This window comes from Globicephala melas, chromosome 8 (assembly GCF_963455315.2).
Source record: "Globicephala melas chromosome 8, mGloMel1.2, whole genome shotgun sequence".
In the NCBI taxonomy this organism is placed as follows: domain Eukaryota; kingdom Metazoa; phylum Chordata; class Mammalia; order Artiodactyla; family Delphinidae; genus Globicephala; species Globicephala melas.
In genome coordinates, this window is record NC_083321.1 from 8,933,429 (window position 1) to 8,960,335 (window position 26,907).

A 26,907-nucleotide genomic window follows, 5' to 3' on the forward strand; every position below is an offset into this window, starting at 1 on the left:
TGTCCAGTGTGCTGGGTTATTTTAGCCTTGCCCTTCGCAAGCGCGGGCGGGGCCGACAGATGGACTCCGAGGGGGCGGGGCGGGGCCAGCGGCAGGAAGTCCCGCCCCGGAAGCGGTGCCGCTCAGGGGCATGGCGGCTCTCGGGCGGCGGTGCCGTGTGCGGTTGTTCTTAACGCTGCAGTCGCTTGCCGCGCGCAGGGCTCTGCATGACGTGGGCCCGCCACGGGACGTGCTGCTCTTCGAGCACGAAGGAGGTCGCTTCTTCGCCGTCCTCGGGCTGTTCTGCGCTGGCCAGGGCGTCTTCTGGGCTTCCCTAGCCATTGCCGCCTTGGCCCGCCCGCCGGCCTCCACTCGGCCTCCAGACGCCGAGTCCCCAGGCCGCGGCCGCCTGGACCTGCGCTCCGCGCTCTGGCGCTACGGCCTTGCCGTCGGCTGCGGCGCCATCGGTAAGGTGTGGTTTGCCTTCCCGGCATGGGTCGAGGAGGGCGGGCACAATCCTCTCCGCTTGGGCAAGAAGAGTAAGGGGCTCCCGACCCTCCAGGATGGACAGGCCACCCTCATAGGTGTGTGGTACACTGGAGTCGGACGTCCCCGAGCGCCAAGCCCTCGTACAGGTTCAGGCTGAAGACTGCCTCTCACTCTGTGACCTTGAGCGAGTTAGTACTTACGCTCTGGACCCTGTTTTAAAATGGGTGTGAGTATCTATTAAGGCTTTTGGGAGGAATGACTAATACATGATGGGGGTATAGGAGGAGCTTAGTAAATGTTACTATCATCACAATTTTTTTTTTTTTATTATTTGGGGGCACACGGTAAGGGTTGCTTCTTAGCTCTCCAGGGAAAACCCCAATCTTTGCTCTTCCTGCAGGTACTCTGGTACTTGGTGCTGGTCTTCTCTTTTCCTTCCGCTCTGTGCGCTCAGTGATGCTACAGGCTGGAGGGAAGCAAGTGACCCTCACCACTCATGCCCCCTTTGGCTGGGGTGCCCATTTTACAGTTCCCTTGAACCAAGTATCCTGCATGGCCCACCGGGGTGAAGTCCCTGCCATGTTGCCTCTGAAGGTCAAAGGCCGACGATTCTACTTCCTCTTGGACAAAGCTGGACACTTCCCCAACACGAAACTCTTTGACAACACTGTGGGTGCCTACCGTAGCTTGTGACGAAACCACCTCAGGTCACTCACCCCTCCCAGAGGGGAATCAAAACTGAACCTTAGGGAATGGGGTGACAACCAGGGTCACACAAGAGGCCCAAAATTCATTAACAGCAAATAAAGGAGCAGTCATCCCAAGGGCAGCTACCTGTCAGTACCTCAAAGTTTTGATCCATGCCTGTTTCGCCTTCACTCCTTACTCCCATCCACCCTACCTACAGTGCTTTACACCAAGAACTCAGTACTGAGATGAAGAAAGAAAGTAATATAATACTTTGGTACAAAAACAGCTGTAGGAAGAGGGGGTCTGTTAATCATGTTTCCCTCCTGGAGGGAAAACTCAGGCTCCCAGCCGTGTGGGCCATGTGGGGGCAAGAGGACTGCAGGCACTTGGGCACGGAGTCTGGCGGCAGGAGTACTCTTTGGTTAGTCTTCAGGAATGGGAAAGGCGTGGCCCAACAAGAGCATCTGTCTCAGAGCTCCACACAGGGTCCCCCCTCTCCAGAGGCCGGTATGGGGTGGCTTCAGACTTCCACTGCATGACCTGGAGCACCAAGACCACACACCACAATACCAGATTCACCCAAGAAGAGGTCTGTGGGAGACAGGAACAGGAGTGTGAGGAGTGGGCCCATCTCGAATCCAGTTCCACCCACACACCACTCTTAGCTGTTCACTGTCAGGCCGTCAAGCCTTCAGCTCCTCTCAGCCCCTCACTGGTGGGCCAAGCTCAGAGTACACTGGTGAGCACTCTTACAACTGCAGATTGTGTTATATGATTCATTATGTGAATCTGTGTATCCCTCAATCTCCACCCAGTCTTTCATATCCCAGGACCTCACTTCAGCATTGTGTAGGTTGGAGTAGAACTGCAGAGCGGTTCCAGGGGGTATCCATGGAGTTTTCTGGGCATCAGAGCAGCTGTGAGGTCAAAGAAACAGTTGTGAGAAAGGGGAGACATACCCTAAATACCCTTGTGCTCCAGTGCCCCTTTGAGAACTGATGGGGATATAAAACGGGGTGTATAGGATCCCATCTACAGAGGGAAGGTAGTCAGCCCCAGCCAGGCTTCCCTCCCTCTCCCATTACCTAGTTATGTTCAGGGAGATGATGGATTTGCAGAGGGAACTGGTGCCAAATCGAAGGATGCAGGCAGACACTAAGACCAGGAAGATGGCTATAGCTGAGATGGCCAGTGCAATGCGGAGCCCTATCGGGCCTCTATAAGGAGGGAGAGAATAAACCTTGTGGTTGAGGTGGGACTCCTCCCATCTCAGCCCCTGGCCCTCGGAGTGGGCAGTCACCTGTGGGAATCCTCGATGCAGCTGCTGTAGACCCAGAAGAGCAGAAGCAGGAGACAGTAGAGGGCCAGCAGGCCAGAGGCCCCAGCCACAAAGTAGCAGAGAGATGGGGCCGAGGGTCGGGACAAGGCCAGGGAGGAGCCATTCAGGGCAGCCACACCATACAGGGGACAGCTGCCCCTGAAGGAGCCCTGTGGAAAGAAGCTGCTAAGTCCTAGATTTCAGGCTGGTGCCTCTGGATGCAGGCTCATGGCAGGTGTTGGGGATAATCTAGACCAGGGCCGCTCTAGGGAGTTATTTGTGCACTGTCAGCTCCTGTTTCTGGGCCAGTAGATTAATGAGTCCGCTGGGGAAATCAAACCTGCAGTGAGTGGCCAGAAGGATCAGGAAATAGGCGGTAGTTATGAAATACAAAGCGCTTCAGAGTTGCCTCACAAGTTCTGGTCTCCCCTCGTGCAGAAATCCTAGAGTAGAACCAGAACTGTGTGACCTTCAGCTATCTCCGATGTTTTCTGACCTGTAAAACAGGCGTAATAGCGCCTACTTATAGGGATTAAATGAACCTGTTTATTAACATGATTGCCTGACTGCGATAAACACTCAGCCTAAACTTTTGGCTTCTGCTACATCACTATTTTGCCATTTAACACATTCTGTTGCAACCATTTGGTAGTTTGATCATCTCCACTACACTAAGCTTTATTTCTTGGAGTAGCTTAGCACAACAGTGTCTGATTTAGGGGGCCCTGGACCAGCTTGTTTCACAGCCAGGGTGAGGTTATGCAGAGGGAGTCACCAGGCCGGGCTATATCTGATGCTGTTAAGACTCTCCTGAGGACTCGTTCCTTTGGCCCGAGTATGACCTGGGCGGACAGATCGACAGAGCGCGTTTACCGCCGATGCAACTCCGCCGCCGACCAGCCCCACCCGGCCCACCGGCTGAGAGGAGCAGCGCGCCAGAACCCGCCCCCCCACCCCCCACCGGCCCGGACAGCAGCGGACTCTCCGTGTCAGGATCGGCCTGCCCGCCCCCGCTTACCCGGCCCCGTCCCGCAGCCCCACCTGGGTCCGAGTCAGTGCCGCGGCCGCCACGGCTCCGCACACGAAGGCGGTAGCAAAGAACACGAGCTCGACGCGCTGCAGCCAAGGGAGAGCCATGGCTCCCTCGCCACCAGGAAGCGCCGCCGTGGGAGCCAACCGCCCAAGCCCCGCCTCATCCGGCGCGACCCACGAGCGCGGAGACGTCACTTCCGGGCGCTGGATTTATTCACAGAGGCCAGCGCCGCCTCAAAGCGGCAGGTACAGCGAGTAGTCCGAGAGCGCCCAGCGGCGGGCCGGGCGGCCGGTGCGGCCGATCATGGGCAGCTTCTGCACGTAACGGGAGGCCGGGCTGGGCCCGTACGGCGCGGGGAAGGCAGTCTGGAAGAGGCGCCCGCGGCATCGCCTCCCTGCTTGCCGCCCGGCGATGATGAAACGGAAGTGAGGGGCACCGCGCGGGGCGAAACGGCTCTTCTGGAAGACGTCGCGGGTACCGGCGCCCGGGCCCTGCTGCCGGGGCGCCCCCCGCGCCCGGTGCACGCGCGGCAGCGGCCTGCTCTCAGAGGCGGTGGGGGCAGAGGCCGACGGGGGGCCTCCGCCCCGGGGGCTCTCGTCGCCCTGCGGGCTGACCATGGCGTTGGCGGTCAGCTGCGGCATCTTCCGCACCGAGTCCGGGGCGGCCGCCGGCTCCTTCTTGTCCCCAGGCGGCCGCGGGGCCGTGGGCGCGGGCTGACCCGTGCCAAAGCGGGTGGCCAAGCTGTCACCGAAGAAGGCGTAGAGCTCCCGATAGATGTCCGCCAGGGTCACCGAAGGGGAAGGAGCCTCCGGCCCCGCGCCTCCTGGCGGCAGCGGGAGACCAGACCCAAAGCCTGGCTCTGCGCTGCCCCCGGAGGGAGACTCCTGCAGGAGAAGACTGTCCCAAGGCAGGTCGTCTGAGCGCCGGCAGCCCCTGCTGCCTGGCCCACCCTTGTTGGGCTCTGCTGCCTGGGCCTTCATCTTCAGCAGTCGTTCTACGGCCACCTGCAAGAGCAGGGGGACTAGGATAGGAGGAACCTGGGCCTATCAAGTGTTCCAAAGTAGGCCCGCTGAGCTGCTGTGCTCATGCAGGGAGGAGAGGCTGGAAGGGGCTGGCACTCACCAGAATGGCTCCATAGACTTTGTGCCCATCTGCTTTAACCTGGGCATTCGATACTGAATAATCATCTAGCACAGCCTGCAAATTTGTCCAGTAAGTGGACAGGTGTGGGTACAGGACTCGCTCTACTGCCTGGAAGGGAGAGAAGAATGCAGTGAGTGCCTCTTTTTTGCTTATCGCCTCCCAAGTACCATTTCCCCTGAAAGATCTACTTTTATCTCCGGTACTGAATTTAGGGCTCAATCCTAAATTCCCTGCTTGGCATATTCAGCCACCGTTTGGAAGCTCCTGGATGCCCAAGCCTTAATTAATTAAGCCCTGGGAACAAAGATCGGGTACAAAGACATACAAAACCAATACAAAGTGACCCCACTATCACTGACATGTGCCAAAGGCTAAGAGCGTATAAGTAATGCCCCCTGGTAACAGAGAAATTTAGTGGCCAGCTGCTACCCTATACAGCCAGTAATGTCCTGGCAGAAATGCAACCTGGAACTCAGTTCTAACCACCTGTGCAAAAACAAACAACTGGGCTTCCCTGGTGGTGCAGTGGTTGAGAGTCCGCCTGCCGATGCAGGGGACGCGGGTTCGTGCCCCAGTCCGGGAAGATCCCACATGCTGCGGAGCGGCTGGGCCCGTGAGCCATGGCCGCTGAGCCTGCGCGTCCGGAGCCTGTGCTCCGCAACGGGAGAGGCCACAACAGTGAGAGGCCCGCGTACCGCAAAAAACAAACGAACTGATCAGAGACCTGGACTCTGATTATATAATTTTAAATCCTATGTTTAATTTAGGGGAAAGCAATTAAGACTTCACAGAGCAGGTGACGTTTGTGACAGGCTTATATGGATAAGTTCTTTGGTTAGCCACAGACTGAGAATTTGAAAATGTTGATAAAATTAACAAGTTCCTAGAAAAATAAAACTTAATGCTGATTCAAGAAAGATGAAAGCGGGCTTCCCTGGTGGCGCAGTGGTTGAGAGTCCGCCTGCCGATGCAGGGGACACGGGTTTGTGCCCCGGTCCGGGAAGATCCCACATGCTGCGGATCGGCTGCGTGCGTGAGCCGTGGCCACTGAGCCTGCGCGTCCGGAGCCTGTTGCTCCGCAACGGGAGAGGCCACAACAGTGAGAGGCCCGCGTACCGCAAAAAAAAAAAAAAAAAGATGAAAGCTTGGGACTGCCCTTGTGGTCCAGTGGTACAGAATCCGCCTTACAATGCAGGGGATGCGGGTTTGATCCCTGGTCAGGGAACTAAGATCCCACATGCTGCGGGGCAACTAAGCCTCTGTGCCACAACTACTGAGCTCGCGCGCCTCAACTAGAGCCCATGTGCCGCAAACTACAGAGCCCACGCGCTCTGGAACCCGCGTGCCACAAGTAGAGAGAAGCCCGCACGCCGCAACGAAAGATCCCGCCTGCCACAACTAAGACCCGACGCAGCCAAAAATAAATGAAATAAACAGAGATCTTTAAAAAAAATATATGAAAGCTCAAATAATTCTGTAACCATAGTAGTTAAAAATATAACCACAAAACACCATGCCAGAATTTACAGTCGACAGACACTCAAGGAAAAGAGCGTCTCAATAAAATAAAATAAAATTTAATTTTAAAATATAAAGTATAAAAAATAAATACTCCTTCCCTACCTCATCCCATAAAGCCAGTATAACCCTGATACTAAAACCATGTAAGGACAGTACCTGAGGAAACTTAATGATTGATTTCACTCATAGAGATAAATCATTTTAAATTTTAGTAAAGGGCTTCTCTGGTTAAGAACCCGCCTGCCAATGCAGGGGACATGGGTTCGAGCCCTGGTCCAGGAAGATCCCACATGCCGCGGAGCAACCAAGCCCATGCGCCACAACTACTGAGCCTGCGCTCCAGAGCCCATGAGCCACAACTACTGAGCCCATGTGCCACAACTACTGAAGCCCATGCACCTAGAGCCCGTGCTCCACAACAAGAGAAGCCACCGCAATGAGAAGACTGCGCACCAAAACGAAGAATAACCCCTGCTCGCCGCAACTAGAGAAAGCCCATGCACAGCAACAAAGACCCAATGCAAACAAAGTAAATAATAATTTTAAAATAATAAAATTTTAGTAAAGCCAACAGTATATAAAAAATGTATTATATTCCAATAAAAGTTTTGCATTTTTTTAAAGACTATAGCATGACTAAATTGAGTTTATCCTAGAAATGTAAAGATGATTTACTATTAGAAAATCTGTATAGGGAATTCTCTGGCAATCCAGTGGTTAGGACTCAGCGCTTTCACTGCTGGGGCCGGGGTTCATTCCCTGGTTGGGGAACTAAGATCCCACAAGCTGTGTGATACAGACAAAAAAAAACAAAAACAAAAAACCACTATGTATACAATTAATCACATTAACAGATAAAAGCAGGAAAACCTTAGGATCAATTCAAAAGATACAGAAAGAGCGTTTGATAAAAGTTAACATAAAGTAATAATAAAACTAAGAATAAAATTTCCTTAACCTGAGGAAGGTATCTATCTATAAACACACGAAGTAAACATCAGCCTAAATAGGAAAGGTTACTGTTAACCCGTTTTTAAAATCGGAAATGAGACAAGGATGCCCATTATCATCATATGTAAAATGATATTAGTGATCGTAACAATAAAATAATAAAAAGAAATTAAAGGCATTAGGTTTGGGAATTCCCTGGTGGCCCAGTGGTTAGGACTCCGCACTTTCACTGCCAAGGGCCCAGGTTCGATCCCTGGTCAGGAAACTAAGATCCCACAAGCCGTGTGGTGTGCCCCCCCCACCCCTGCAAAAAAAAGAGAGAATTCAAAAAAATAAAGGCAGGCTTCCCTGGTGGCGCAGTGGTTGAGAGTCCACCTGCCGATGGAGGGGACGCGGGTTCGTGCCCCGGTCCGGGAAGATCCCACATGCCGTGGAGCGGCTGGGCCCGTGAGCCATGGCCGCTGAGCCCGCGCGTCTGGAGCCTGTGCTCCGCAACGGGAGAGGCCACAACAGTGAGAGGCCCGTGTACCACAAAAATAAATAAATAAATAAATAAATAAAAAGGCATAAGGTTTAAAAAAGACAAAGCTGTCATTATTTGCACGATATGATCTACCTTAAAAACCCAGAATAATCCACAGTTAAAAATGATAGTTTAATAAAGTAGCTGAATCAATACACGTCAACTGTGTTTCTATACACCAGTAAGAAATTAATACCATGAAAAGAAGACACCATTACAACAGTATCAAAAACAGCAGGAGGGCTTCCCTGGTGGCGCAGCGGTTGAGAGTCCGCCTGCCGATAGAGGGGACGCGGGTTCGTGCCCCGGTCCGGGAAGATCCCACATGCCGCGGAGCGGCTGGGCCCGTGAGCCACGGCCGCTGAGCCTGTGCGTCCGGAGCCTGTGCTCTGCAACGGGAGAGGCCGCAGCAGTGAGAGGCTCACATACCGCAAAAAAAAAAAGAAAAAAAAAAAAAAAAAGAAAGAATCTAGGAATAAACTGAATAAAGTATTTGTAGGTTCTCTTCAGGGAAAATTATGAAAGGATCCTGAAAGACAGTGAAAGACCTAAAAAAATGGAGAGAGATGACAGGTTCTTGGACAAGAAAGACTTTCTAACTACAAATGGGAGCTCTTACAGGTTTAAAAAACTGTCTTTTTTAAACCTCTGCGAGAAAAGCCAGGGTCCTCACCTTCCAGCCAAGGGCGTGCAGCCCCACCACAGCCCCGTAGTGAGAGCAGAGAGGCCTCACAGGATCTGCCAAGACCTTCTGCAGGGAGAGCAGGATCTGCTGATAGAGGCCACTTACAAGGTCCCCATGAGTCCTGCGGGAGCAACATTCAGTCAGCGGAATGAGGCACAGCACTGCCCAGCTGTACTCAGGTCCCAGCACACAGAGAAAACAGCACCTGTATGGCACGCTTGGGTGAGTGAAAGAGGTGTCTGGGCCGAGAGGCCCAGGACCTCAGGGCTGATGGACCAAACCCCTGGCACGTTCGTCACCCATTTGTAGAATCCCCGGGTTCATGGCACACCAGCTTGGAAGATCGAAGGGAAGAGGCTCCCGACCTCTCAACACAGAGCCTTAAAGCCAGAAGTTTCACCCCATCTCCTACTCCAACCCACTCAGCTCTGCAGCAGTCCTGCCCTTTGATCAGCACTGGCCCAGCAGCTACCAGAAGATGTGACTGAGCAGGAGGGCAGCTCCATCCCGCAGGGTCCAGTGGTCATTCAGCGGGTTGATGGAGGCAGCCAGGGGCTCCAGGACACAGTAGAGGACACTGCCTACCAGGGAGCGGACATAGGGCCCCAGGCAGAGGTGTGGGTTCCGAACTAGGCTCCGTGCCACTTGCAAGAGCCGGTGTAGCTGCTCCAGGTCGTGGCTTACAGATTTCACCTGTTGGGAGGAGAGGGGTGCTTAGGGGACACAAGGGCGCACCAGAGCCTGCTCTTCTGGTGGCACCTGCCGTGAGCCCTAGAGGCTGCTGCATCATCTCCTCCCCACAAAACCACATAAACCCCACTTACCCCACTGACCACATAAACAAAGTACGGCAGGAGCGCTGCAATCTTCGAGTTGGTCTGCAAGTCCTGGAGGGCAACCTGAAATGGAAGGGGCCACGCTGCACAGTCCACCAGCCCCAAGTATAAACTGACATTTTTTTTTAAAGAACAATTTAGCACCTATGCAGTAAAATTTTAAACGTTCAAACTCTGTGACTCAGCAATTCTACAAATTTAACCCGCTACAAAAGAAACCCACTCACACATACCCACATACAGATAGCACTGTCTGTAATGTAATAATAAAAAACTGAATACAACCTAAATGTCCAACATATTTTTAACTGAGTAAAGCAATTATTCTAAACCCAGACGTTTAGTTACCACTGGTTGACGGTAAACTATGTACAGTTTACACATACAAACAAAAAGGGTGAGTGGGAGATTCTACAGAATTGCACTTTCTACTTTGTGTGATTTTATATTACAGTACTTCTATTATAAACATATGCTGGTATTACTTTTTTTTTTTGGCTGCATTGGGTCTTAGTTGTGGCATAACAGCTCCTCCCTAGCTGTGGCGTGCGAGCTCAGTAGTTGCAGCACATAGGCTTAGTTGCCCCGCGGCATGTGGGACCTTAGTTCCCCGACCAGGTATCGAACCCATGTCCCCTGCATTGGAAGGCGGATTCTCAACCACTGGACCACCAGGGAAGTCCCCTGGTATTACTTTGATAAGCAGAAAAAAGAGAGTAGGTAAATGAGTAAAACCATCTTAGCCCTGAACCTCCACCACCTGTGCCCTTCCAACTCCTCTGGATAAAGACCCTAAGTTCAGGTTCTGTGAAAGCGGACAGCAGCTAGTGAGGAAGGAGCTCAGCTCCCAGGCCCCACATCCAGCCACCGCACTGTTGCCTGGGGACCAGCAGCCAAGTTTCTAAGGCAGGAAGTATAGTAACAACGGTCCTAGCTTTGCAAGGGAAACAACAGCAGCAGCCAGACATGGAAGATGTAAAACCCTCAAACAGAGAGAGGCCACATGGCCAAGCAGACCACCAAACTGGTCCTCGTCTGACTCTGGACAGAAGAGGCCTGGCACAGGCGCTGTCCAGCGGGCCCTGTGGAGCCCAAGAGGCTAAAGCAGCAGGGCTGGCAGGAGGTCTGGCCAGGCACCTTAACCTGGCTCCCTCTACTTCCTCTTCTCCTTTCCCTCTCGAGTCCAGGCAAATGAAAGCTACCATGTGGATGCCCCATGTGGCTCCAGGTCAACAGATGCCCCAAAGGGTGGGCTCTGGATTAAGGTGTGGGGAGCTGACCACCTGAGCCCCCACAGGGCCCTGCTGAGCTGCCCATTCCCTAAGGAACAAGGGTTCCTACTAGAGTGGGAAGAGGAGTCAGCGCTGGCGGAGGGCCAGCCACAGAGCACCACGCCAAGAGCAGCTTCTGTCCACATCAGTCACTCAGTGTTCAGAGGACAGAAGGAGGCATCTGAAGGAATTCCATGAGGATTTGAAAGTTGGACTTTGTGCCCCAGTTCAGGCCCACGGCTCACCTTCATCAGCTGTGGATCATCCCCCAGCACAGCCCGAGTCACTTGCTGGTAGTACTTGAGAAGGTCATCAGTCAGTGAAGACACAGCACTGGGCACTGCCAGAGGGTGGGCAGAAGGTGGTCAGGGTGGAGCCCTGCCCTCTCCCAGCCTCCCCGCCTCCCCCCAACAACCACCGCCATTCCCACAATCCCACAAGGAGCCCATTCCGACAGGACGCCCAGAGCACAGCGTTGCCAGCCCCTCTGAGCAGCCTGCGCAGCCCTGACCTTGCAAGCTCTCCACACCCAGCTCTGTACGCTGCCTCCCACCTGTCCTCTGCTGGGCGGACTCCTGCTTAGTCCCCAAGTCCCAAGGTCATAAGCCTCAGGCTGTGAAGCTCCATTCAGCAGACCCTGGAAGTGTGACACCTCAAGGACCCCAGCAAGCGGCCCAGACTTCTGTACTAGCACCCAACATGGCATCATGATCGGTCTTAAGTCTGGGACACTATCTCCGACTCTGAGGCCTCTGGGCAGGGAGCAGTGCCCACTCAGGGCAGGCACCCCTTAGGCACGGAAAATTCTTGTCAGGTGAAGACTCAGAGGTGTAGAGGCACCACCCTCAGCTCCTAACGGAGGAACGTCCAGGCAGAGGGCCCATTCCCCACACTGCCCCTTACCCGATCCTTGAGGGGCCAGGTTCCCTTTGCCATCTAGGTAGGAGACATGAACTAGAACCAGAGCAGAGAGATGGGTCAGCCTGGGGTTCGGCCCCTTGTAATACCACCCACCCTTCTGAGTTCCGCCCCATCCACCAGCCAGCCCATCACCACTCCTCCGACAACCCAACTCCTGTCCCCACCCCATGCATGACCCCGGCGGTCACCTCTCACAGCTGTCTCGGCGCAGCCTTTGGGGATGTTGGTGGCCAGGGCCAGCTCCACCAGGTTCACCTCTCGGTCCTCGGGGAAGTAGAGCTCACCCTCCCTGGCAGGGCGCAGGGGCAGCGCCTCCTGGGACCCATAACCACACACAGCCTGAGTGAAGAGATGACTGGGCTGAATCCAGGGAGGGAAGAGGTGCTCTACCAATCAGGGCACGAAGCCTATGTTTGCGGGAAGTCCAGAGTCCTGAGAAGAGGGGGGATGCCCGGGGATCCAGGCCCTTCACTGGGAACTTGGCTGGAGCATCCAGTATTCGCTGAGTCAAGGAGTAGCATGTGGGCCCTCCTCACGGATCCACAGGGACTCAGAACCCCACCCACAGGCCGCTGGTCCTCCACCTCACACTTGCCCAACTTTGAAAACCCTCCTCTCTTCTAACCCTCCCCTCTTCTTCCCTAGACCCACTGCCCTGGAACAACTGTGCAGGACATTCCAACCCCTACACTTGGGCTCAGCCTCCTCCCTCACCCAGAATGCCCTCTTTTCCTTGTGACTTAGTCTAATCCCAGCCTCCCTTTCAGGTTCAGCTCAAGTTCCATCTCTTCCAAGAAACCTTCCCTAACCTCCTGGTCTCCGTGGCCGCCTCTCCCTCTCTGAACTCCTGGCCCTTGGGGGCTGGGCCCAGCACATGTGCTGTGGTGGCTGTGACCTTCCCTCGTGTGTGCACTGGGTCTTCACATCTCGCTGCACTGCCAGCCCCGAGCTGGGCGTGCAGGAGGGCTCGTGCCAACCGAGCCTTCTGCAGCCGGCACCCCACTCACCTCCACACTGCTCCATCTGAGGGCCCTGTTGAAATCCTCGACAGTCAGCTTCCGCCGTTTGGTATGTTTCATGAATTGAGAGCTATTCTGGGAGCGGAGGAACAGAGTCAGTCAAGGGACAGGAAACAGGGGGCAAACAACTCCCAACGTCACATCCCCTCCCTGTGACTCAGTTTCTCATGTGCAGGATGTGACTGTGAACCTGCCTGGCCCACCCAGCAGGCGTGTGGTGAGCAGCACACGAGAAGACGCCCAGCAAGCGCTTTGTTCGCTGGAAGCCCAGCGGGCTGGAAGCGGGCTCTGGAGAGGGCAGGGACCGCCTCCACTGCACTCCCTCTGAGCAGGGAGTAGGTGCCTGACATATACTTGCTGAATAAACCCCTGGGGGAGGGGGTAGTCAAAGGGAGGGACAAGGAGAGGGGAAGTGTACCTGGGTGGCCTCTCTGAGACGGTAGCACACGTCCTCTGCGAGCAGGGCCGTCACCTCATCACTCAGCTCCAGGCCTGTGCTCTCTGCCATGAGCCGGACGGACTCCCGAGGGATCTCCACGAACCGCCGCTCTTCTCGCTCCGACATGGCCCCGATGGAACTGGGAGTGGGGAGGGAGGTGTGAAAGGCCAGCCCAGACTCCCTCAGAGCCTGTGAGCCGGACTCAAGGCCCTCGAAACCAGTCTTGCTGCTCTTTGCTTCAGAATCCCTGAACAAGGAGTCACGATGGCTCTGAGTGTCCAGGTGAGGAAACCTGAGGCTCAGAGCAAGAAACGGACTTGAGCTGGACCAGAGGGCAGACAACAGGGCCACCTGAGAAACTGCCTGGCCTTGGGTTGCACAGAACTGGGTCCCAGCCCTGCTCTACCACCTCCGGTGTGAACCCGCTGAGACCCTCATCAGTCTGAGCCCCGGGAAGATAGTGGCAATAATCCCTGCCCTCCGTAACTCACAGGGCTGAGGTGAGGATGAAAGGAAATGAGGTAGGAGAAACTCAGGGTCTAGAACGCTACACAAATGGAAAATGTTACGATCACTAATAATAAACAAAAACTTCATGCCTTCTTCCTTCTGATCCTTGCTACAATCGCTACGGACTAAACACTGATGAAAAGACTACTTTTACCCCCATAGTCCCTTGCTCAAAAGTCTTCAATACTTCTCCACCACTCCTAAAAGGAAAGTCCCAGCTCCCTGGCTCAGCATACCGTGTTTCGTCCCAAATCCCCACAGCTGATCAAGCTGACCCGTCCCCCCAGTAAGGCCGCCTCGTGTCTTCCAACCTGCCTTGCACCCCACTGCCAGGGCTTGGGCTGGTCTGTCCCCCACCTTACTCCAAGCCCCCACACCCTCCTCTTTCTTTCCTAAGGCAGAAGCAGCCTGTCCTTTGAGGTCTTCCTGCCCCATGTGCCACCTGGGGCTGTCAGGTTTTTAGTAGCTGGGCTTTCTGCCCATGTGTCTGGTCTTCCCCAGTTTGGCTACGAGCCCTAAAAGCAGAAACCTGCTCTTCCGTTCACAGGATATGGCAGAATAAGAAGGCACGAAAACAGCACAGCCCACAATTAGAAGGTTGGCCCTCACGGACCAAAGTGAGGCATCAGCACCATGGGAGCGACGCTCACCCAGCTTCACGGTGACCCACCCAGGCACTGCCCCACCACTCCTCTCTGACAAGGCTCAGTGGGTCACCAGTGACCTCCAGGTCCCTAAATCCAGTGGGCGCCCTACCTGGTCTCCCTGCAGCATTTCTCCCAATGGCTCCTCATTGCCTTTGGAATAAAACACTAACCTGTGCCATGGCTCCAAGGCCCTGCATGTGTGACTACATCTGCAAACACCTCTTTCCACTCTCTCGTGTTCTGCATACCCGTAGCCTCTTTCCATTTCCTCAAAAACACCTTATTTCAGGACACTCATACACTGTTTCCTGGACTTGAAACGCTCTCCTCCTCCACCCCCAATCCCTTTGTCCACTGAGCTCCTAGTCGCTCCTTCAGATGTCAGTCTGAAATGTCACTTGCTCAGGGAACTCTTCTCAGACCCCCACCATGGGCCTGTACTTTACCTCCCAAAGCAGTTGACAGTTTGTAATTATACACTTGTGTAACTTTCCGATTAACACCTACCTCCCCACTAGATTGTAAGCTCCATGCCAGCAAGGATCATCATGCCTTTTTGCTCACCTTTGCATCCCCCGCGTCAGGCACTGCGTCTGCACATAACACGCCCTCAATAAACACTTGCTGAAAAAACGAATAAAGAAAAGCGATTTTTCTAAACACATGCTATGCCCGAGGCACCGAGCTAAGTGCTTTCCATGGCTTCCGCCTCATTCTGTCCACATTAACAATGCGATAGGGATTCTGTAAGTATTATGTCTATTTCACAACCAAGGAAATCAAAGCTCAAAGAGGTTAAATGTTAAATGACTTTCCCAAAATCATCCGGCGAGCACTACCTGGGTAGGGAGCAAGAACTCAACTATCGTTCTAATCATGAGGAGCGACGGGCTGTGTGGGGAACAAGGCCTGGATTCCCAGCCAGGAAACTAGGCGTTGGAAACCCGCCAATGGATAATTGTTAAGCTTCTTTCTCCACCTGTAAAATGGGAGCACGAAGTCCTGCCCACACGGAAGGCGCCGAGGGGTTTTCCCTGTTACGAGCCCACATTACAATCCACAAAGTCCGGGCTCCGACCAAGGTCTCCCGCTCTTCAACCTCCTCTCCTCCACATCCTCAGCCACTAGCCATACTGTTAACAAGGCGCGAGAACTGACCTCTACCGGTCTCCGTGATGCGAATCCTCCCACCCAGCCTCGCTTCACGCCAGATCTAGAGGTGGTGGGGTACGGAGGAGGAGGTCAGAGGTTACAGAACTTGGGTCACGTGGTCAGCGAAGGGGGCGGGCCCCCAGCGGAGCTGGCTCCCAGGCCGGCGAGCGCGCGGTCCACAGCAGGACGGGCCTTCGAGGGCCTGCTCACCTGAGGGCTCCGGCACGGCGAAGGCGGTTACCGGGACGGCGGTAGCTGTGACAGTGACGGTGGTGGCGGCGGCCCTGGCGCCCACTCAGCTCGCACTAATTCCCTCTCTCGGCGCTCAGGCTCCGCCCTCTACAAACACAGCCAATCGACGAGCACCTTGAGGAGTTCCCGCCCACCAAAAGACTTCCCGCTACCCGATTGGCCACTGTGATGGGGCTGTAAAAGGCTCAGGGCGCCAGAGGTCACGTGATGCTGAAGATTCGCGCTTCTTAAAGCAACAGCTCTTGGGAGCTTTGCGGGGTGGGTTTGGTTCGGTGTACGTTTTAATAACCATGTTCTCGAGGAAAGCGTCCGCATTCCCTTGTCTACTCCTGAGTTTCCGAGCACTTGCATTTACACGAATGCATTGATGCTTTAGACTTCGGCGTCTGCGTTAGTTTTGCTGCCCGCTTGGTGGGGATCAGCTTACCTCTCCCACATCACCTGCCACTTCCCCTTCCCGAAGGTTGGGCTCTCAGTAGGTATTCTCTGCCGGCAAAAGGGTCTTCTGACTGGGCCAAACACACCCCGTGCAAGCTCTAGACACCAGGGCTCTACCCATTCGGGCACCCTACCTCGTATCCTCCCCATTTCTGTCCAATAAGCCAAATATAAGCCCTCACCTGCCTCGCACACTTCCTTGACCGTTTTACACGTACACGCTTTCCCGAACTTGGACAGTTCTCAGTTGAGAAGCAGTGGGCTTAGTGAGTCAGACCGACACGGGTTCAAACTCTGATAGTGCTTTTGAGCAAACTACTTAAGCGCACTTCCCCCATCTACAAAATGGAGTGATAATACCCACCTCACAGGGTTATTGTAGATTAAATGAGATAAAATGTAGATTGACAGTTGGTAGTTGAATTTTCACTCACACATCACGGGGCAGACAGTGATTTAATTCCTTTATGTTCATCCAAGATGGGACCATTTAGGGCTTCCCTGGTGGCGCAGTGGTTGGGAGTCCGCCTGCCGATGCAGGGGACGCGGGTTCGTGCCCCGGTCCGGGAAGATCCCACATGCCGTGGAGCGGCTGGGCCTGTGAGCCATCCGCTGAGCCTGCGCGTCCGGAGCCTGCGCTCCGCAACGGGAGAGGCCACAACAGTGAGAGGCCCGCGTACCGCAAAAAAAAAAAAAAAAAAAACCCAAGATGGGACCATTTGCAATGGGCTATTATAGAAAGGAGCTTTCTGTAGGGGAGCATGAATGTATACATCCTTGCCCTTCCTCCCTCTCAGGGTTAGATGCTGCTGCCTCTAGAAAAGAAGATCCTCTGAGACCAGAGCTGAGAAAGCCAGATGGATGGGACTGGGGTTGCCACAGCAACACCACCTAAGGGGACTGTGACCGTGCTGAGTCTCTTCCAGTCATATTCAGAATGATACTTGGAGGAGTTTCAGGACTGTGCTTGGTCACTGGAGTGTCTGCCCACCTATGCATGAAGGATAGGGGGGCTCCTCTAAGGTTCTGAGTCTGAGATCAGCTCAGATCTCCTGGCTGCTGGCAGACATCCTTGCAAAGGTGTTATTGGTAGGGACAGCCATTGGCAACCTTGGCAGCGTGAGACAATGAAGAGAGGATGGCCTGCAGGCCTGTAGGATGCAGTAAAGCTGCATGCAAGCTGTCTGGGGCTGATCTGCCTCCAGCTTGAGTCAAAGCAGTAATGAGACTCACATGGCCATAGATGGGAGAAAGGTGGCTCCCACACAAACTCCCCAGCCACCAATGCCTGGCAAGAAAAGCTATGATGGTTTTAGAGTTAGACGATTAAAAAAATTTTTTTAAATAACAGCTCCACTAGTTGTGTGACCTTAGGCATGTTTAGTTCATCCCTCTGACCTGTTTTATCATCTGTCAAGTGGGGTGACAGAATGTTACATGGAACTGTTGTGAAAATTCAATAATGTGTGTAAAGGATTTAACATGTTACCAGGCACATACTCCTGTCACTATTAAGCCTGTGACCTCTTTAAGAGGCTGTAACTTCCTGGGAATTCCCTGGTGGTCCAGTGGTTAAGACTCTGTGCTTTCACTGCTGGGGGTCTGGGTTAAATCCCTGGTCAGGGAACTAAGATCCCAAAGCTGCATGGCCAAAAAAAAAGAGGCTGTAACTTCCAGACTCCCCTAGTACCAAACCTTAAAAGATCAGAAGAGTCCAGGACTATCTCCAGGCCATCCCCACTTACTCGCTTCCCTATCCAGTGTCAGCCTTCTCAGTGCCACACCCCACATCCTCACCAGCAGTTCCATGAGCTGCTTCTCTGTCCATCAGTCTCTTCCTTCTGGCCTGGTTTTACTACTGGGGCATCCCCAGCACAATTTACAGATGCATGATTCCATTTGAGAACTTGGGAAGAACTTTACTCTCAGTGAGACACATGTTTAGGGCCTAACTAGGCAAAATCCCTGCAACCTATGAAATCAACTCTGTAATCAACTCAGTGTTGGGAAGTGGTTTCACAACTTGAACATTGTTTCCGTGGCAAAATTCATTGCAAATCCAGCACAGAAACTTTCCTGGGTTCAACACACTTGGGAAAACTGGCAGAGTGCTGAGAACTGGAGATACAAAAATCAAAGGGATGCATATGAATCTATAATTATCTCAATAAAAACTGAAATTTTATGTAATAAAAAAATGGAAAGGGAGACAATAAGGAAATAATGTGTTTTATGACATACTAGAGAGGTATGAATGGAAGAGCCTACCTCTGTCCAGGAGTGGTGAGGCGAGGGGAAGGGAAACACATTCAAATGCCTTTTCCTTACCAGGTTAAAGGCAGTATTCCGGATGTTTCATAACAGGTCTGGACCTTGGCACGGTTGACATTTGGGGCCAGATAATTCTTTGTTGTGGGGTGGCTGTCCTATACATTGTAGGATATTAGCAGCCTGCCTGGCCTCTACTCACTAGAAGGCAGTCGCATCCCCACCCAGTTGTGACAACAAAAAATGTCATTGCCAAATGTCCCCTGGGGGCCAAGATCACTCCAGGTGATAATCACGGCTTTATATGCACCATATAACAATAATTATAATTAACCGTTGAGTACCTATCATGGGCCAGGCTCTGTGCCAGCCACTTGCACATACAATCTCTGATACTAGCAGCAGCCATCCAAAGAGGGTTATATGATCATTTTACAATGAGGAAACATAAGGTCACCCAGCTAGGACTGCAACCCAGCTCTGTATCAACCCAAATACTGTGCTTTCTACGACACAGCTCTGTTTCCCAAGGAAGTCACGGAAAGCTTTAAAAAAAAAAAAAAAATTGACTGAGATTTGATAGATTCCTAGGCAGCAAGCAGGTAGGTTGGGAAAAGGCATTCCAAGGTAGACAAATAGTACTGCAAAGACAGTGTGAGGGACGGTAGCATGTCTGCTTCATCTTATTTCGTGTATTTCTGTTGTGTTACCCTAAGGAGATTATGAGCCCTTTCATATCTTCAGTTCAGTTTAGTTTAACAATTGATAAGCAAATAAAGGCTGTAGTTTATGTGCCCATCCTAAGAAGGGCTGGGACCCCACAATCTGTATCATTACTGTCCTATTATTCACCTCTTCCTACCTGCTGTCTCCTCTTCCCTCTCCTCAGCTATACTCTTGGTTATTTTTAAGGCTGGGGAAAGGGCAAATACTCTGAAACTAGACTGGGGCTTAGGACTTCTCTGGTAGCACAGTGGTTACGAATCCGCCTGCCAGTGCAGGGGACACGGGTTTGAGCTCTGGTCTGGGAAGATCCCACATGCTGCGGAGCAACTAAGCCCGTGTACCACAACTACTGAGCCTGCGCTCTAGAGCCCACAAACCACAACTACTGAAGCCTGCGCGCCTAGAGCCCGTGCTCCACAACAAGAGAAGCCACCGCAATGAGAAGCCCATGCACCGCAATGAAGAGTAGCCTCCGTTCTCCGCAACTAGAGAAAGCCCGCACGCAGCAACGAAGACCCAACACAGCCATAAATAAATAAATAAACAAACAGACTGGGGCTTAGAGCGGCTCTAATGATAGTATCATTTGCTGGAAGCCAAAGACCCAACACTAGCGCCTTCCCTTTAGTGAGGTCAACTTCAGACCTTGGCAAAAGGGTTAGTCAGATCCCCTGGTGGGTGAAGCTAGTTAAGGCATCAGGCCAAGAAAAGAGGGGCTAGCAAGCATCTGGTCCTCCAGCCTTTTTAAAAAAAGAGTTGTTCTGGGTCTTCCCTGGCGGTCCAGTGGTTAAAACTCTGCGCATCCACTACAAGGGGCGCAGGTTCAATCCCTGGTCAGGCAACTAAGATCGCACATGCCGCGCAGCGTGGCCGAAAAAAAAACCAGACTTGTTCTTACCAAAGAAAGAAGGAGATGACACTTCCATGAGAATCAAGAACCTTTTATGGTTAGAACACACAGTCAGAAATCTGGGAGTGGCTGCTAAGCCACAAGAAGAGCCAGATGTCTTCTGAGGACAAGAAACCTTCCTTGCCTCCTCCACAGCAGCCAGACTGGGCCTCTGGACAACACGGAAAGTGTGACAGTCACACCTCCTGGATAAGGACCAAACAAGGTAGGAGGTCACGGTACTCAGCTCACAAGCCCTGCCGAGAACAGGAAAAGCACATTGGTTAGACCCAGAGCTTGGGGCAGCCCTAAACATCGACTTCCCATCCCGAGAGGCACGTGTCCTCGGTCTTCCAAGCAGACAACAGGAGAGTTTCTGTCATCTGTGGTTCAGGCATTAAATCCCATATCCCACAAACCCCTCCTCCAGGCAATGACCCTGACACTCACCCAAGTAATCATCCATCAGGGAGCCGATAGCAAACTGCAGAAGAAAAGGTAAAAAGCAAATGAAGCCAGGGCAAGCACAGAGCTATGCTCTAACCCGCAGTCTCAGGCCTTCTGCCCACCCACTTCTTCTTCCAAGCAGAAGAGCACAACCCCCCCAGGAACTCTGGGGAGGCAGAAATCATCAGCGCTGCCTGGTAAAGGCAGGCAAGAGACTCACAATGTCATTCTTGTCCACACGGGTCCCCACAATCTTCAAGCGGATCTCATCGTCCTGCTGAATCACAATGTCCTGGGGAGGAGGGAACAGTACATTCAGACAACCCCAGGCCAGGACTCTCCCTCGGAGTGGCTCATGCTCTTGTCCCTCTCACTGACTTCTTCCTTCCCACTTACCTCATCCATTGTCTTGTAACATGGTGGGTTGGAGTTAGGATCAAACTCCATCTCTGACGGGATGGACTGAAAGGAAGGTGAAACTGGGTAAGAGTACTTTAAAAGGATGCTTCAATAGATGCTCACGATACCTGTCTCCTCCTTAGACCCACCCAGTGTGCCTAGACTTACATGTCGAGAAATGAAGCAGGACATGGGCCCAATTTCTGTGAAGAGTCCAACCTAGAAGGGAAATGAGTGACCTTGCTTTTCCTTTTGTCCCCCAAAGTCTTCTAAGCTTCCTGTCCTTATCTGGTTCCTAATATCAATAATATTCTTCATGTTTCGAAACCACCCTGAAGTTTGGCATTTGTTTTCATTTCTTTCTTTTTTTCAAGCTTTCGTTTTAAGTTAAGGAAGTGTAGTGGTAAACAGCTGAGGCCTAGAACTTGTCGGAACTTGGGATTTGAACACCTGTTGGCCACATGACCTTGGCCAGTAGACAACTTCTCCAAGCTTCAGCCTGGAGAAAAAAGCACGAGGATAAAAGCACTCACCTCACAGAGTCACTGTGAGGCTTTGCACACTACCTGTCCCAGAGGAACTACTCAATCAGTGGAGGCTACTATTGTTTTGACTATCAATAATGACTTACATACCCCTGAGTGAGGCAGAGCAAGATCACCATACCATTTGACAGGTGAGGAAGCTTGAAGCACAAAGAAGTGACGTGGCCAAAGACACAGAGTTATTAACGAGTCGAGTTGGGATCCATCCCAGATCTTCTAAGGGAGGGACCTTTCCACTACCTCCCCTGATGGTCTTACCTTGTTGACCTGAGTGACAACGGCATCCACGACCTCCCCTTTAAAGGGTCGGAAAACAATGGCCTTGTACTTAACTGGATAAAGGACAAAGCCTCGGCCTGGCTGGATCACACCAGCACCGATATTGTCGATGGTAGTGACAGCAATTACAAAGCCATACCTGCAAGGAGGATGAGAAGGAGAAAGGCACTGTGTGTGGAAAAGCCTCTAAAACCATCTGCCACAAGAGACACTGAGCCTGGGGGTAAAGGGGCGGCACAAAGGGGAAGTAGATAGCACCCCTGCCCCACAGAGCTTAATACTCAAGAGAGGAGACAGGACAATGGTCCGCATCTAAAAATGCCAAATGCTGCTCTCATAATTTCACAACAAACGTCCAAAAGGGCTGCAGTCCTTGAGCCAAGAGACCTCAATCTTGGAGATGCCTCAGAATCACCTGGGAGAAACTTATTAAAATGCATATTCCCAGGCCTTCCCCCAGAGAGTCGTGATGCTGTAGGGATGAGTTGAGGCTCAGGAACCTGTATGTTCAAAGAACACCCAAAGTTACTCTGATGCTGGAGGTCCAAGCACTCTATAGCCCTGCTCATCCTCACTCATTTACATCACCACGTGCGAGGCTCCTCTGTGCAGAGCCCAGAGATGGTCAAGTCTCAGTCCTCTTCCTTCCTCCCCCTAACTCTCAATCTGCTTTTTCCTGCTCACTCATTAATTCAACAAACCTTTAGTGAGGCCCAAGATGTGCCACGCCAGGTCCCTGGGACAGAGAAAAGCAGCAGAATCAAAAAACACTGAGCTCCACAAGGGCGGACCTCATTCTCTTTTTCACTGCATTGTTCCCAGGGCCTGACACAGAGCCTGGCACACAGCTGGAGCTTTAGAAATGTTTGCAGAGTAAATGAATGACCAATCTTGGCTGAAGGAAGGAAGCTCCGTTATCCAGCTTCGCAGAGGGAATCGTGGGAACCCAAAGCAGGAAGCATCTAACTGCCCGGGGCTCCTGGGAGAGTGAGAGGGCTCGCCAGGGTAGGTAGCTGAACCTTTCAGGATGTGTAGGAGTTGGGGAGGGGATGCAGGCAAAGGGAGACGTGTGCTCACTGCTTAGGCGGCACGGAGGGCGCGACACTCACTTGCCGGTGCAGGTCCCCTCCACCTCGGTGAAGAGCTTTTGCTTCACCGTGTTGAGCAGGTTGGGGCCGAAGTAGCGTGGGTGCAGCAGGATCTCGTGCTCCAGGGAGATCTGCGGGGAAACGGGGATGGAGACCAGGCTAGGAGCGGCAGGAACGTGAGGCAAGAAGCGGTCCCTAGTCCCTGTCCTCCGCTTCTCTCCTCCTCTCGACCCTGCCCTCGCCACCACCCCGTGCCCTGCTCACGTGATAGAACATCGTCCCGGAGGAGCCTGGACAGCAGCCGGGCCTACAGCAGCGACGGCACCGAGCCTCCACACCCACCGGAAACACAGCAACTACCCCAAGCCCGCTTCCGGGACTGCCCCGGAGAAGTGGGAGGGACTCGCCTCCTCCTCGGACCCCATTGAGTCTCGTTGTCGTGGGCGGGGAATCCGTGAAGCTCCTCCCCTCTGTGCAGCCCAACCGTGGTCGAAATGCCAGGCTCGCACAAATTATCAGTGTCCGGCGTAGACTATATGCTCAGTAAATCCTTTTAAAAGGAACTAATTCCCTGGTGGCGCAGTGGTTGAGAGTCCGCCGGCCGATGCAGGAGACGCGGGTTCGTGCCCCGGTCCGGGAGGATCCCACGTGCCGCGGAGCGGCTGAGCCCGTGAGCCATGGCCGCTGAGCTTGCGCGTTTGGAGCCTGTGATCCGCAACGGGAGAGGCCACAACAGTGAGAGGCCCGCGTACAGCAAAAATAATGATAATAATAATAATTAATTAATTAATAAGAGATGGCATAAATAAAGCGCTTTAGCAGAATCTATTCATTCAGCAAATAGCTGAAGACTGCTTTCACATAGTAAGTATAGTAAGTAGCTGTTCTTATCTCATTTAATCCATACAGCAACCCCACCAGGCAGGCTTTGTTATTACTCCCATTTACAAGAAGGTCCCAGGCTCAGAAGGTTGAGGTCACTCAGGGTCGGGATTCAAATTCAGGATGCCTGACTCCAAGACTCTTGCATATTCAGGCATTCATTGCCTGGCTCTGGTAGTTTAGAGATGAAACCCGCAAAGTCAGAGTCCAGAAGGTAGCGCCCCCTGCAGGTGTGACGAGAACCTCAAGTCACTGCGCTCCTCTCAACGCCCTCTCGCCCCTTCGTCCGCCCCCTTACACCCAAGGACCTAGAGAACTGGTGAGCCTTGTCTGTTCCTTCAGCTCTGCTCGCAGTTCTGTAGATAGTCCCTTTATTAAACTCGCCTCAGTTAACCAGAGTGAGCGTGCAATCTGTGCCCTGCTGGGACCCTGACTGATAAAAGGGCCATGGGAAGAAAGGCAGAAACACCATGAGACGCGGACCTAAAATAAAGGCTCAGCAAGAGCAGCTGTTTCTAAAGCCCAGACAGTCTCTGGGACCTTGAGCAAACTCCCTGTTGCCTAAGTTTTTGTATGTTGTAAGAAATCCTGACCTTCCCTCCTGCAAGAACAGAGACTTCATGCTTTCTTAGAGTTGTCACACACCAGTTTCCATTGACGCTGCCCATTTCCTAGAATGATTGAGGTCACCAGTCAGCTGCTCAGAATCCTTGGGGATCCCCTGCACCTGCAACCACATAAGGAAGCAGATGGCGGGACGGAGGGCAGGGCCTCAACAGCCGCGACTCCCTCCTTTCCTCTTTTCGAAGCCAGCCTCCCCGCAAAAGCAACCTTACTTGCTGACAGTGGTGTGCTGGAGCCCCCTACAAAAGCCAGCTGTTAATATTTCAGGAATTTTGCAAGCCAGTGGGTAAACACAACCATTATTAAAAAGTTAATTGTCTTGGGACTTCCCTGGTGGCCCAGTGGGTAAGACTCTGCGCTTTCAATGCTGGGGGTCCGGGTTTGATCTCAGGTAAGGGAACTAGATCCCACATGCCTCAACTAAGTCTGCATGCTGCAACTAAAAATCCTGCAAAGACCAGCGCAGCCAAAATAAATAAATAGATATTTTTTAAATGTTAACAATAATTTAATTGTCAACTTACAATTAAATGAATTATACTAAAAAAGAAAGGCAGAGGTGTAGATGAAACAAGTTTGGCAATATATTGATAATCGTTGAAGCCAGATGATGGATAACGGTGGTTTCTTACACTTTTCCTACTACTTTTGTGTGTTTGAAATTGTTCATAATAAAAAGTTAGAAAAAAACAAAACTGTGATACTGTGATTTACAATAAATATATATATATATATATATATATATATTTGGTCTTTTCCCCCGTTTCTGTCACAGAGCTCCTAAACCCTTGGAATTGCCTAAGTGATAAGATGATGAATGTGTCTTGATATTCATAACAAACCCCTTTCAACCACACACGAGTTTATGTTAATGAGATGACTTTTGGAAAGCACCTAAACCAGGGGAAACAACCAAGTGACTGGAGGATTGGAACTTTCAGTGTCAGCTCCTTGACCTGGCTAATGAACTAATCAACCCTGCCTATGTAGTGAAAATCTCCATAAAAACCCAAAAGGATGGGGTTCAGAGAGCTTGGCGTTTGTGAAGACGTATAGAACTGGGGAGAGTGGTGAGCTCAGAGAGAGCATGGAAGCTCCACGCCCTTTCCCCATCCCACACCCTAGGCATCTTTTCTATGTGGTTCTTCCTGAGTTAGGGTCTTTTATAATAAAGTGGTAATCTAGTAAGTGAAATGTTTCTTTGAGTTCTGTGAGCCACTCTAGCAAATTAATTGAACCTAAGGAGGTGGGCGGGGGTGGTCTTTGGAACCTTCAATCTATAGCCAGTCAGATGGACAGATGACAACCGGAACTTACTATTGCCATCTGAAGTGGAAGGCAGTCTTGTAGGACTGAGCCCTTAACCTGTGGAATCTGATGCTATCTCCGTGTCGATGGTGTCAGAATTGAGTTAAATCATAGGACACCCAGCTGGTGTTTGAGAATTGCTTGGAAGTGTGGGGGGGGGAAAACACACATTGTAATTAGAGTCAGAATCATTAGCAATAAATACTTAAAACTCATCATTTCCTATTTAACATAGTTTACTATTATCAATGCTCTTGAGGTTCTTTACACCTACTGTGTCTGTGTGGTGTAAATGTTATATAATTGTCTATGTAGGTATAAGAGTTCCAGTTGCTCTGATATCCTCACCAGCACTTGGTACTGTCAGCAGGGTTTATTTCTTTGTTTGCTATTCTAATAAGTGTGATAGTATCTCATGGTGGTTTTAATTTTCATTCTCCTAATGACTAAGGATGTTGAACATCTTTTCATGAACTTATTTGCCAAGAGTGATCTTTTCAAAACTCACCTCAAATCATGTCAATCCCCTACTTAGGGCCTGATGGCTTCCCAGGGCACTAGAATAAAACCATCACTCTGACCAACCAGGCAGGGGCCAGATTCAGCCAACTCTATTTTCTGCCTCTCTTCCTCTTGCTTTCTCCACTCCAGCCACATTGGCCTCCTCTCCCACCTTGAGACCAATGCGTTTGCTATTTCCTATGCCTACAACGCTCTTGGCTCTGATTTTCACCTGATGGGGATGGGGGAGCTCCTTCTCATTTTTCAGTTATAAGCTCAATATCACCACTTCCAAGAGGCCTTCCATGACTACCCTGACTCAAGTAGCCACACCCAATCACTCTCCTGTTGTATTGCTTTGTTTTATTTTCTTCATAGAACTTAGCCCTATTTAGCGTTACCTTATTAATTTATGTATGTGCAGATTGCCTGTTTCCCCTCAAGAAGGGCAGGAATTCCTGTCTGTTGTGTTCCTAGATGCCTAGAAGAGCCCCTGGCACACAACAGGTGCTTGGGATCTATTTGCATCACTGATCGAATCTCTAGCACCTAACAGTGCGCTTGGCAAATAATGGAGTTTAACAAATATGGGTTGACTGAACCTCATTCTCATATTGAATCTATTATGATCTCTTCAAGCTCCCCAGGCATGGTTTGGCCCTGATAAATCCTCCCCAAGCCCTAATCTCTTTGCCTCCAAAGCTTCAGAATCAGAGACAAGCTAGAACAGAAAGAAAATAGCAATGGAGAACAATCAGCTGAATTGAGATTTGGAGTACAAAGAAAGTCTACTGAAGGATTGTTTTACTTTACTTTTGTTGCACAATAAACCACCCCAAAACTTTGTGGCTTAAAACAACCACAGTAATTTATTTATCTCATAATCTACAGTTGGAGCAAAAGACTCAGTGGGGAAGGTGTGCTCCTGCTTCAAGCAAAGTCAGCTGGGCAGCTCAGCTGGGCACTGGAGGGTCCACTTTTTTTTTTGCGGTACGCGGGCCTCTCACTGTTGTGGCCTCTCCCGTTGTGGAGCACAGGCTCCGGACGCGCAGGCTCAGCGGCCATGGCTCACGTTCCCAGCCGCTCCGCGGCATGTGGGATCCTCCCGGACCGGGGCACGAACCCGTGTCCCCT

At 51.8% G+C, this 26,907-nt stretch overlaps 4 protein-coding genes across 11 annotated transcripts; 1 reads left to right on the forward strand and 3 right to left on the reverse strand.

Moving 5' to 3' along the window:
• The first annotated feature begins 24 nt into the window (after positions 1-24).
• TMEM223 (transmembrane protein 223) lies at positions 25-1,295 on the forward strand. The gene is made up of 2 exons (XM_030833861.2): positions 25-446; positions 869-1,295. The coding sequence occupies exons 1-2, from the start codon at positions 131-133 to the stop codon at positions 1,159-1,161; spliced, it is 609 nt and encodes a 202-aa protein (XP_030689721.1). The 5' UTR covers positions 25-130; the 3' UTR covers positions 1,162-1,295.
• Positions 1,296-1,404: 109 nt separating this feature from the next.
• TMEM179B (transmembrane protein 179B) lies at positions 1,405-3,749 on the reverse strand. Of its 2 annotated transcripts, XM_030833858.3 has the most exons (6): positions 3,495-3,749; positions 2,817-2,919; positions 2,459-2,646; positions 2,244-2,375; positions 1,997-2,075; positions 1,405-1,749 (listed from the first exon to the last, which is right to left on the reverse strand). In XM_030833858.3, the coding sequence occupies exons 1-6, from the start codon at positions 3,611-3,613 to the stop codon at positions 1,588-1,590; spliced, it is 783 nt and encodes a 260-aa protein (XP_030689718.1). In that variant the 5' UTR covers positions 3,614-3,749; the 3' UTR covers positions 1,405-1,587. The 2 variants fall into 2 exon arrangements, with proteins under 2 accessions (XP_030689718.1, XP_030689719.1); XM_030833859.3 differs by lacking the exon at positions 2,817-2,919 and having other exon boundaries at positions 3,518-3,749.
• Positions 3,598-15,457, reverse strand: TAF6L (TATA-box binding protein associated factor 6 like). Of its 6 annotated transcripts, XM_060303063.2 has the most exons (13): positions 15,338-15,420; positions 15,134-15,188; positions 14,540-14,599; positions 12,798-12,957; positions 12,368-12,454; positions 11,549-11,699; positions 11,343-11,393; positions 10,685-10,779; positions 9,157-9,231; positions 8,805-9,025; positions 8,321-8,453; positions 4,632-4,760; positions 3,598-4,513 (listed from the first exon to the last, which is right to left on the reverse strand). In XM_060303063.2, exons 3-13 carry the CDS (start codon positions 14,545-14,547, stop codon positions 3,743-3,745), a joined length of 1,881 nt encoding a protein of 626 aa, XP_060159046.1. In that variant the 5' UTR covers positions 14,548-14,599; positions 15,134-15,188; positions 15,338-15,420; the 3' UTR covers positions 3,598-3,742. The 6 variants fall into 6 exon arrangements, with proteins under 6 accessions (XP_060159046.1, XP_030689705.1, XP_030689709.1 ...); XM_030833845.3 differs by lacking the exon at positions 15,134-15,188 and having other exon boundaries at positions 15,338-15,457; XM_030833849.3 differs by lacking the exon at positions 15,338-15,420 and having other exon boundaries at positions 14,483-14,599; positions 15,134-15,323.
• A 4,279-nt stretch (positions 15,458-19,736) lies between these two features.
• Positions 19,737-23,079, reverse strand: POLR2G (RNA polymerase II subunit G). Of its 2 annotated transcripts, XM_030833862.3 has the most exons (8): positions 22,723-23,068; positions 22,480-22,589; positions 21,350-21,509; positions 20,715-20,765; positions 20,544-20,609; positions 20,368-20,439; positions 20,151-20,184; positions 19,737-19,957 (listed from the first exon to the last, which is right to left on the reverse strand). In XM_030833862.3, exons 1-8 carry the CDS (start codon positions 22,732-22,734, stop codon positions 19,944-19,946), a joined length of 519 nt encoding a protein of 172 aa, XP_030689722.1. In that variant the 5' UTR covers positions 22,735-23,068; the 3' UTR covers positions 19,737-19,943. The 2 variants fall into 2 exon arrangements, with proteins under 2 accessions (XP_030689722.1, XP_030689723.1); XM_030833863.3 differs by lacking the exon at positions 20,715-20,765 and having other exon boundaries at positions 22,723-23,079.
• Positions 23,080-26,907: the final 3,828 nt, after the last annotated feature.

What these genes read in the sequence shown, in the direction of transcription:
- TMEM223 (XM_030833861.2), top strand. Translation starts at nt 131, where the DNA reads ATGGCGGCTCTCGGGCGGCGGTGCCGTGTGCGGTTGTTCTTAACGCTG. An exon ending in CGTCGGCTGCGGCGCCATCG is followed by an intron (nt 447 to 868) that starts GTAAGGTGTGGT and finishes CTCTTCCTGCAG; the next exon opens with GTACTCTGGTACTTGGTGCT.
- TMEM179B (XM_030833858.3), bottom strand. Translation starts at nt 3,613, where the DNA reads ATGGCTCTCCCTTGGCTGCAGCGCGTCGAGCTCGTGTTCTTTGCTACC. An exon ending in GGGCTGCGGGACGGGGCCGG is followed by an intron (nt 2,920 to 3,494) that starts GTAAGCGGGGGC and finishes GTTCTACTCTAG; the next exon opens with GATTTCTGCACGAGGGGAGA. An exon ending in CTTCTGGCCACTCACTGCAG is followed by an intron (nt 2,647 to 2,816) that starts GTTTGATTTCCC and finishes TTCTTTCCACAG; the next exon opens with GGCTCCTTCAGGGGCAGCTG.
- TAF6L (XM_030833845.3), bottom strand. An exon ending in ATGATCCACAGCTGATGAAG is followed by an intron (nt 9,232 to 10,684) that starts GTGAGCCGTGGG and finishes CTTCCATTTCAG; the next exon opens with GTTGCCCTCCAGGACTTGCA. An exon ending in TGCACGCCCTTGGCTGGAAG is followed by an intron (nt 4,761 to 8,320) that starts GTGAGGACCCTG and finishes TCTCCCTTCCAG; the next exon opens with GCAGTAGAGCGAGTCCTGTA.
- POLR2G (XM_030833862.3), bottom strand. An exon ending in CCTGCTTCATTTCTCGACAT is followed by an intron (nt 20,610 to 20,714) that starts GTAAGTCTAGGC and finishes CCTTCCTTTCAG; the next exon opens with TCCATCCCGTCAGAGATGGA. An exon ending in GTTACAAGACAATGGATGAG is followed by an intron (nt 20,440 to 20,543) that starts GTAAGTGGGAAG and finishes CCTCCTCCCCAG; the next exon opens with GACATTGTGATTCAGCAGGA.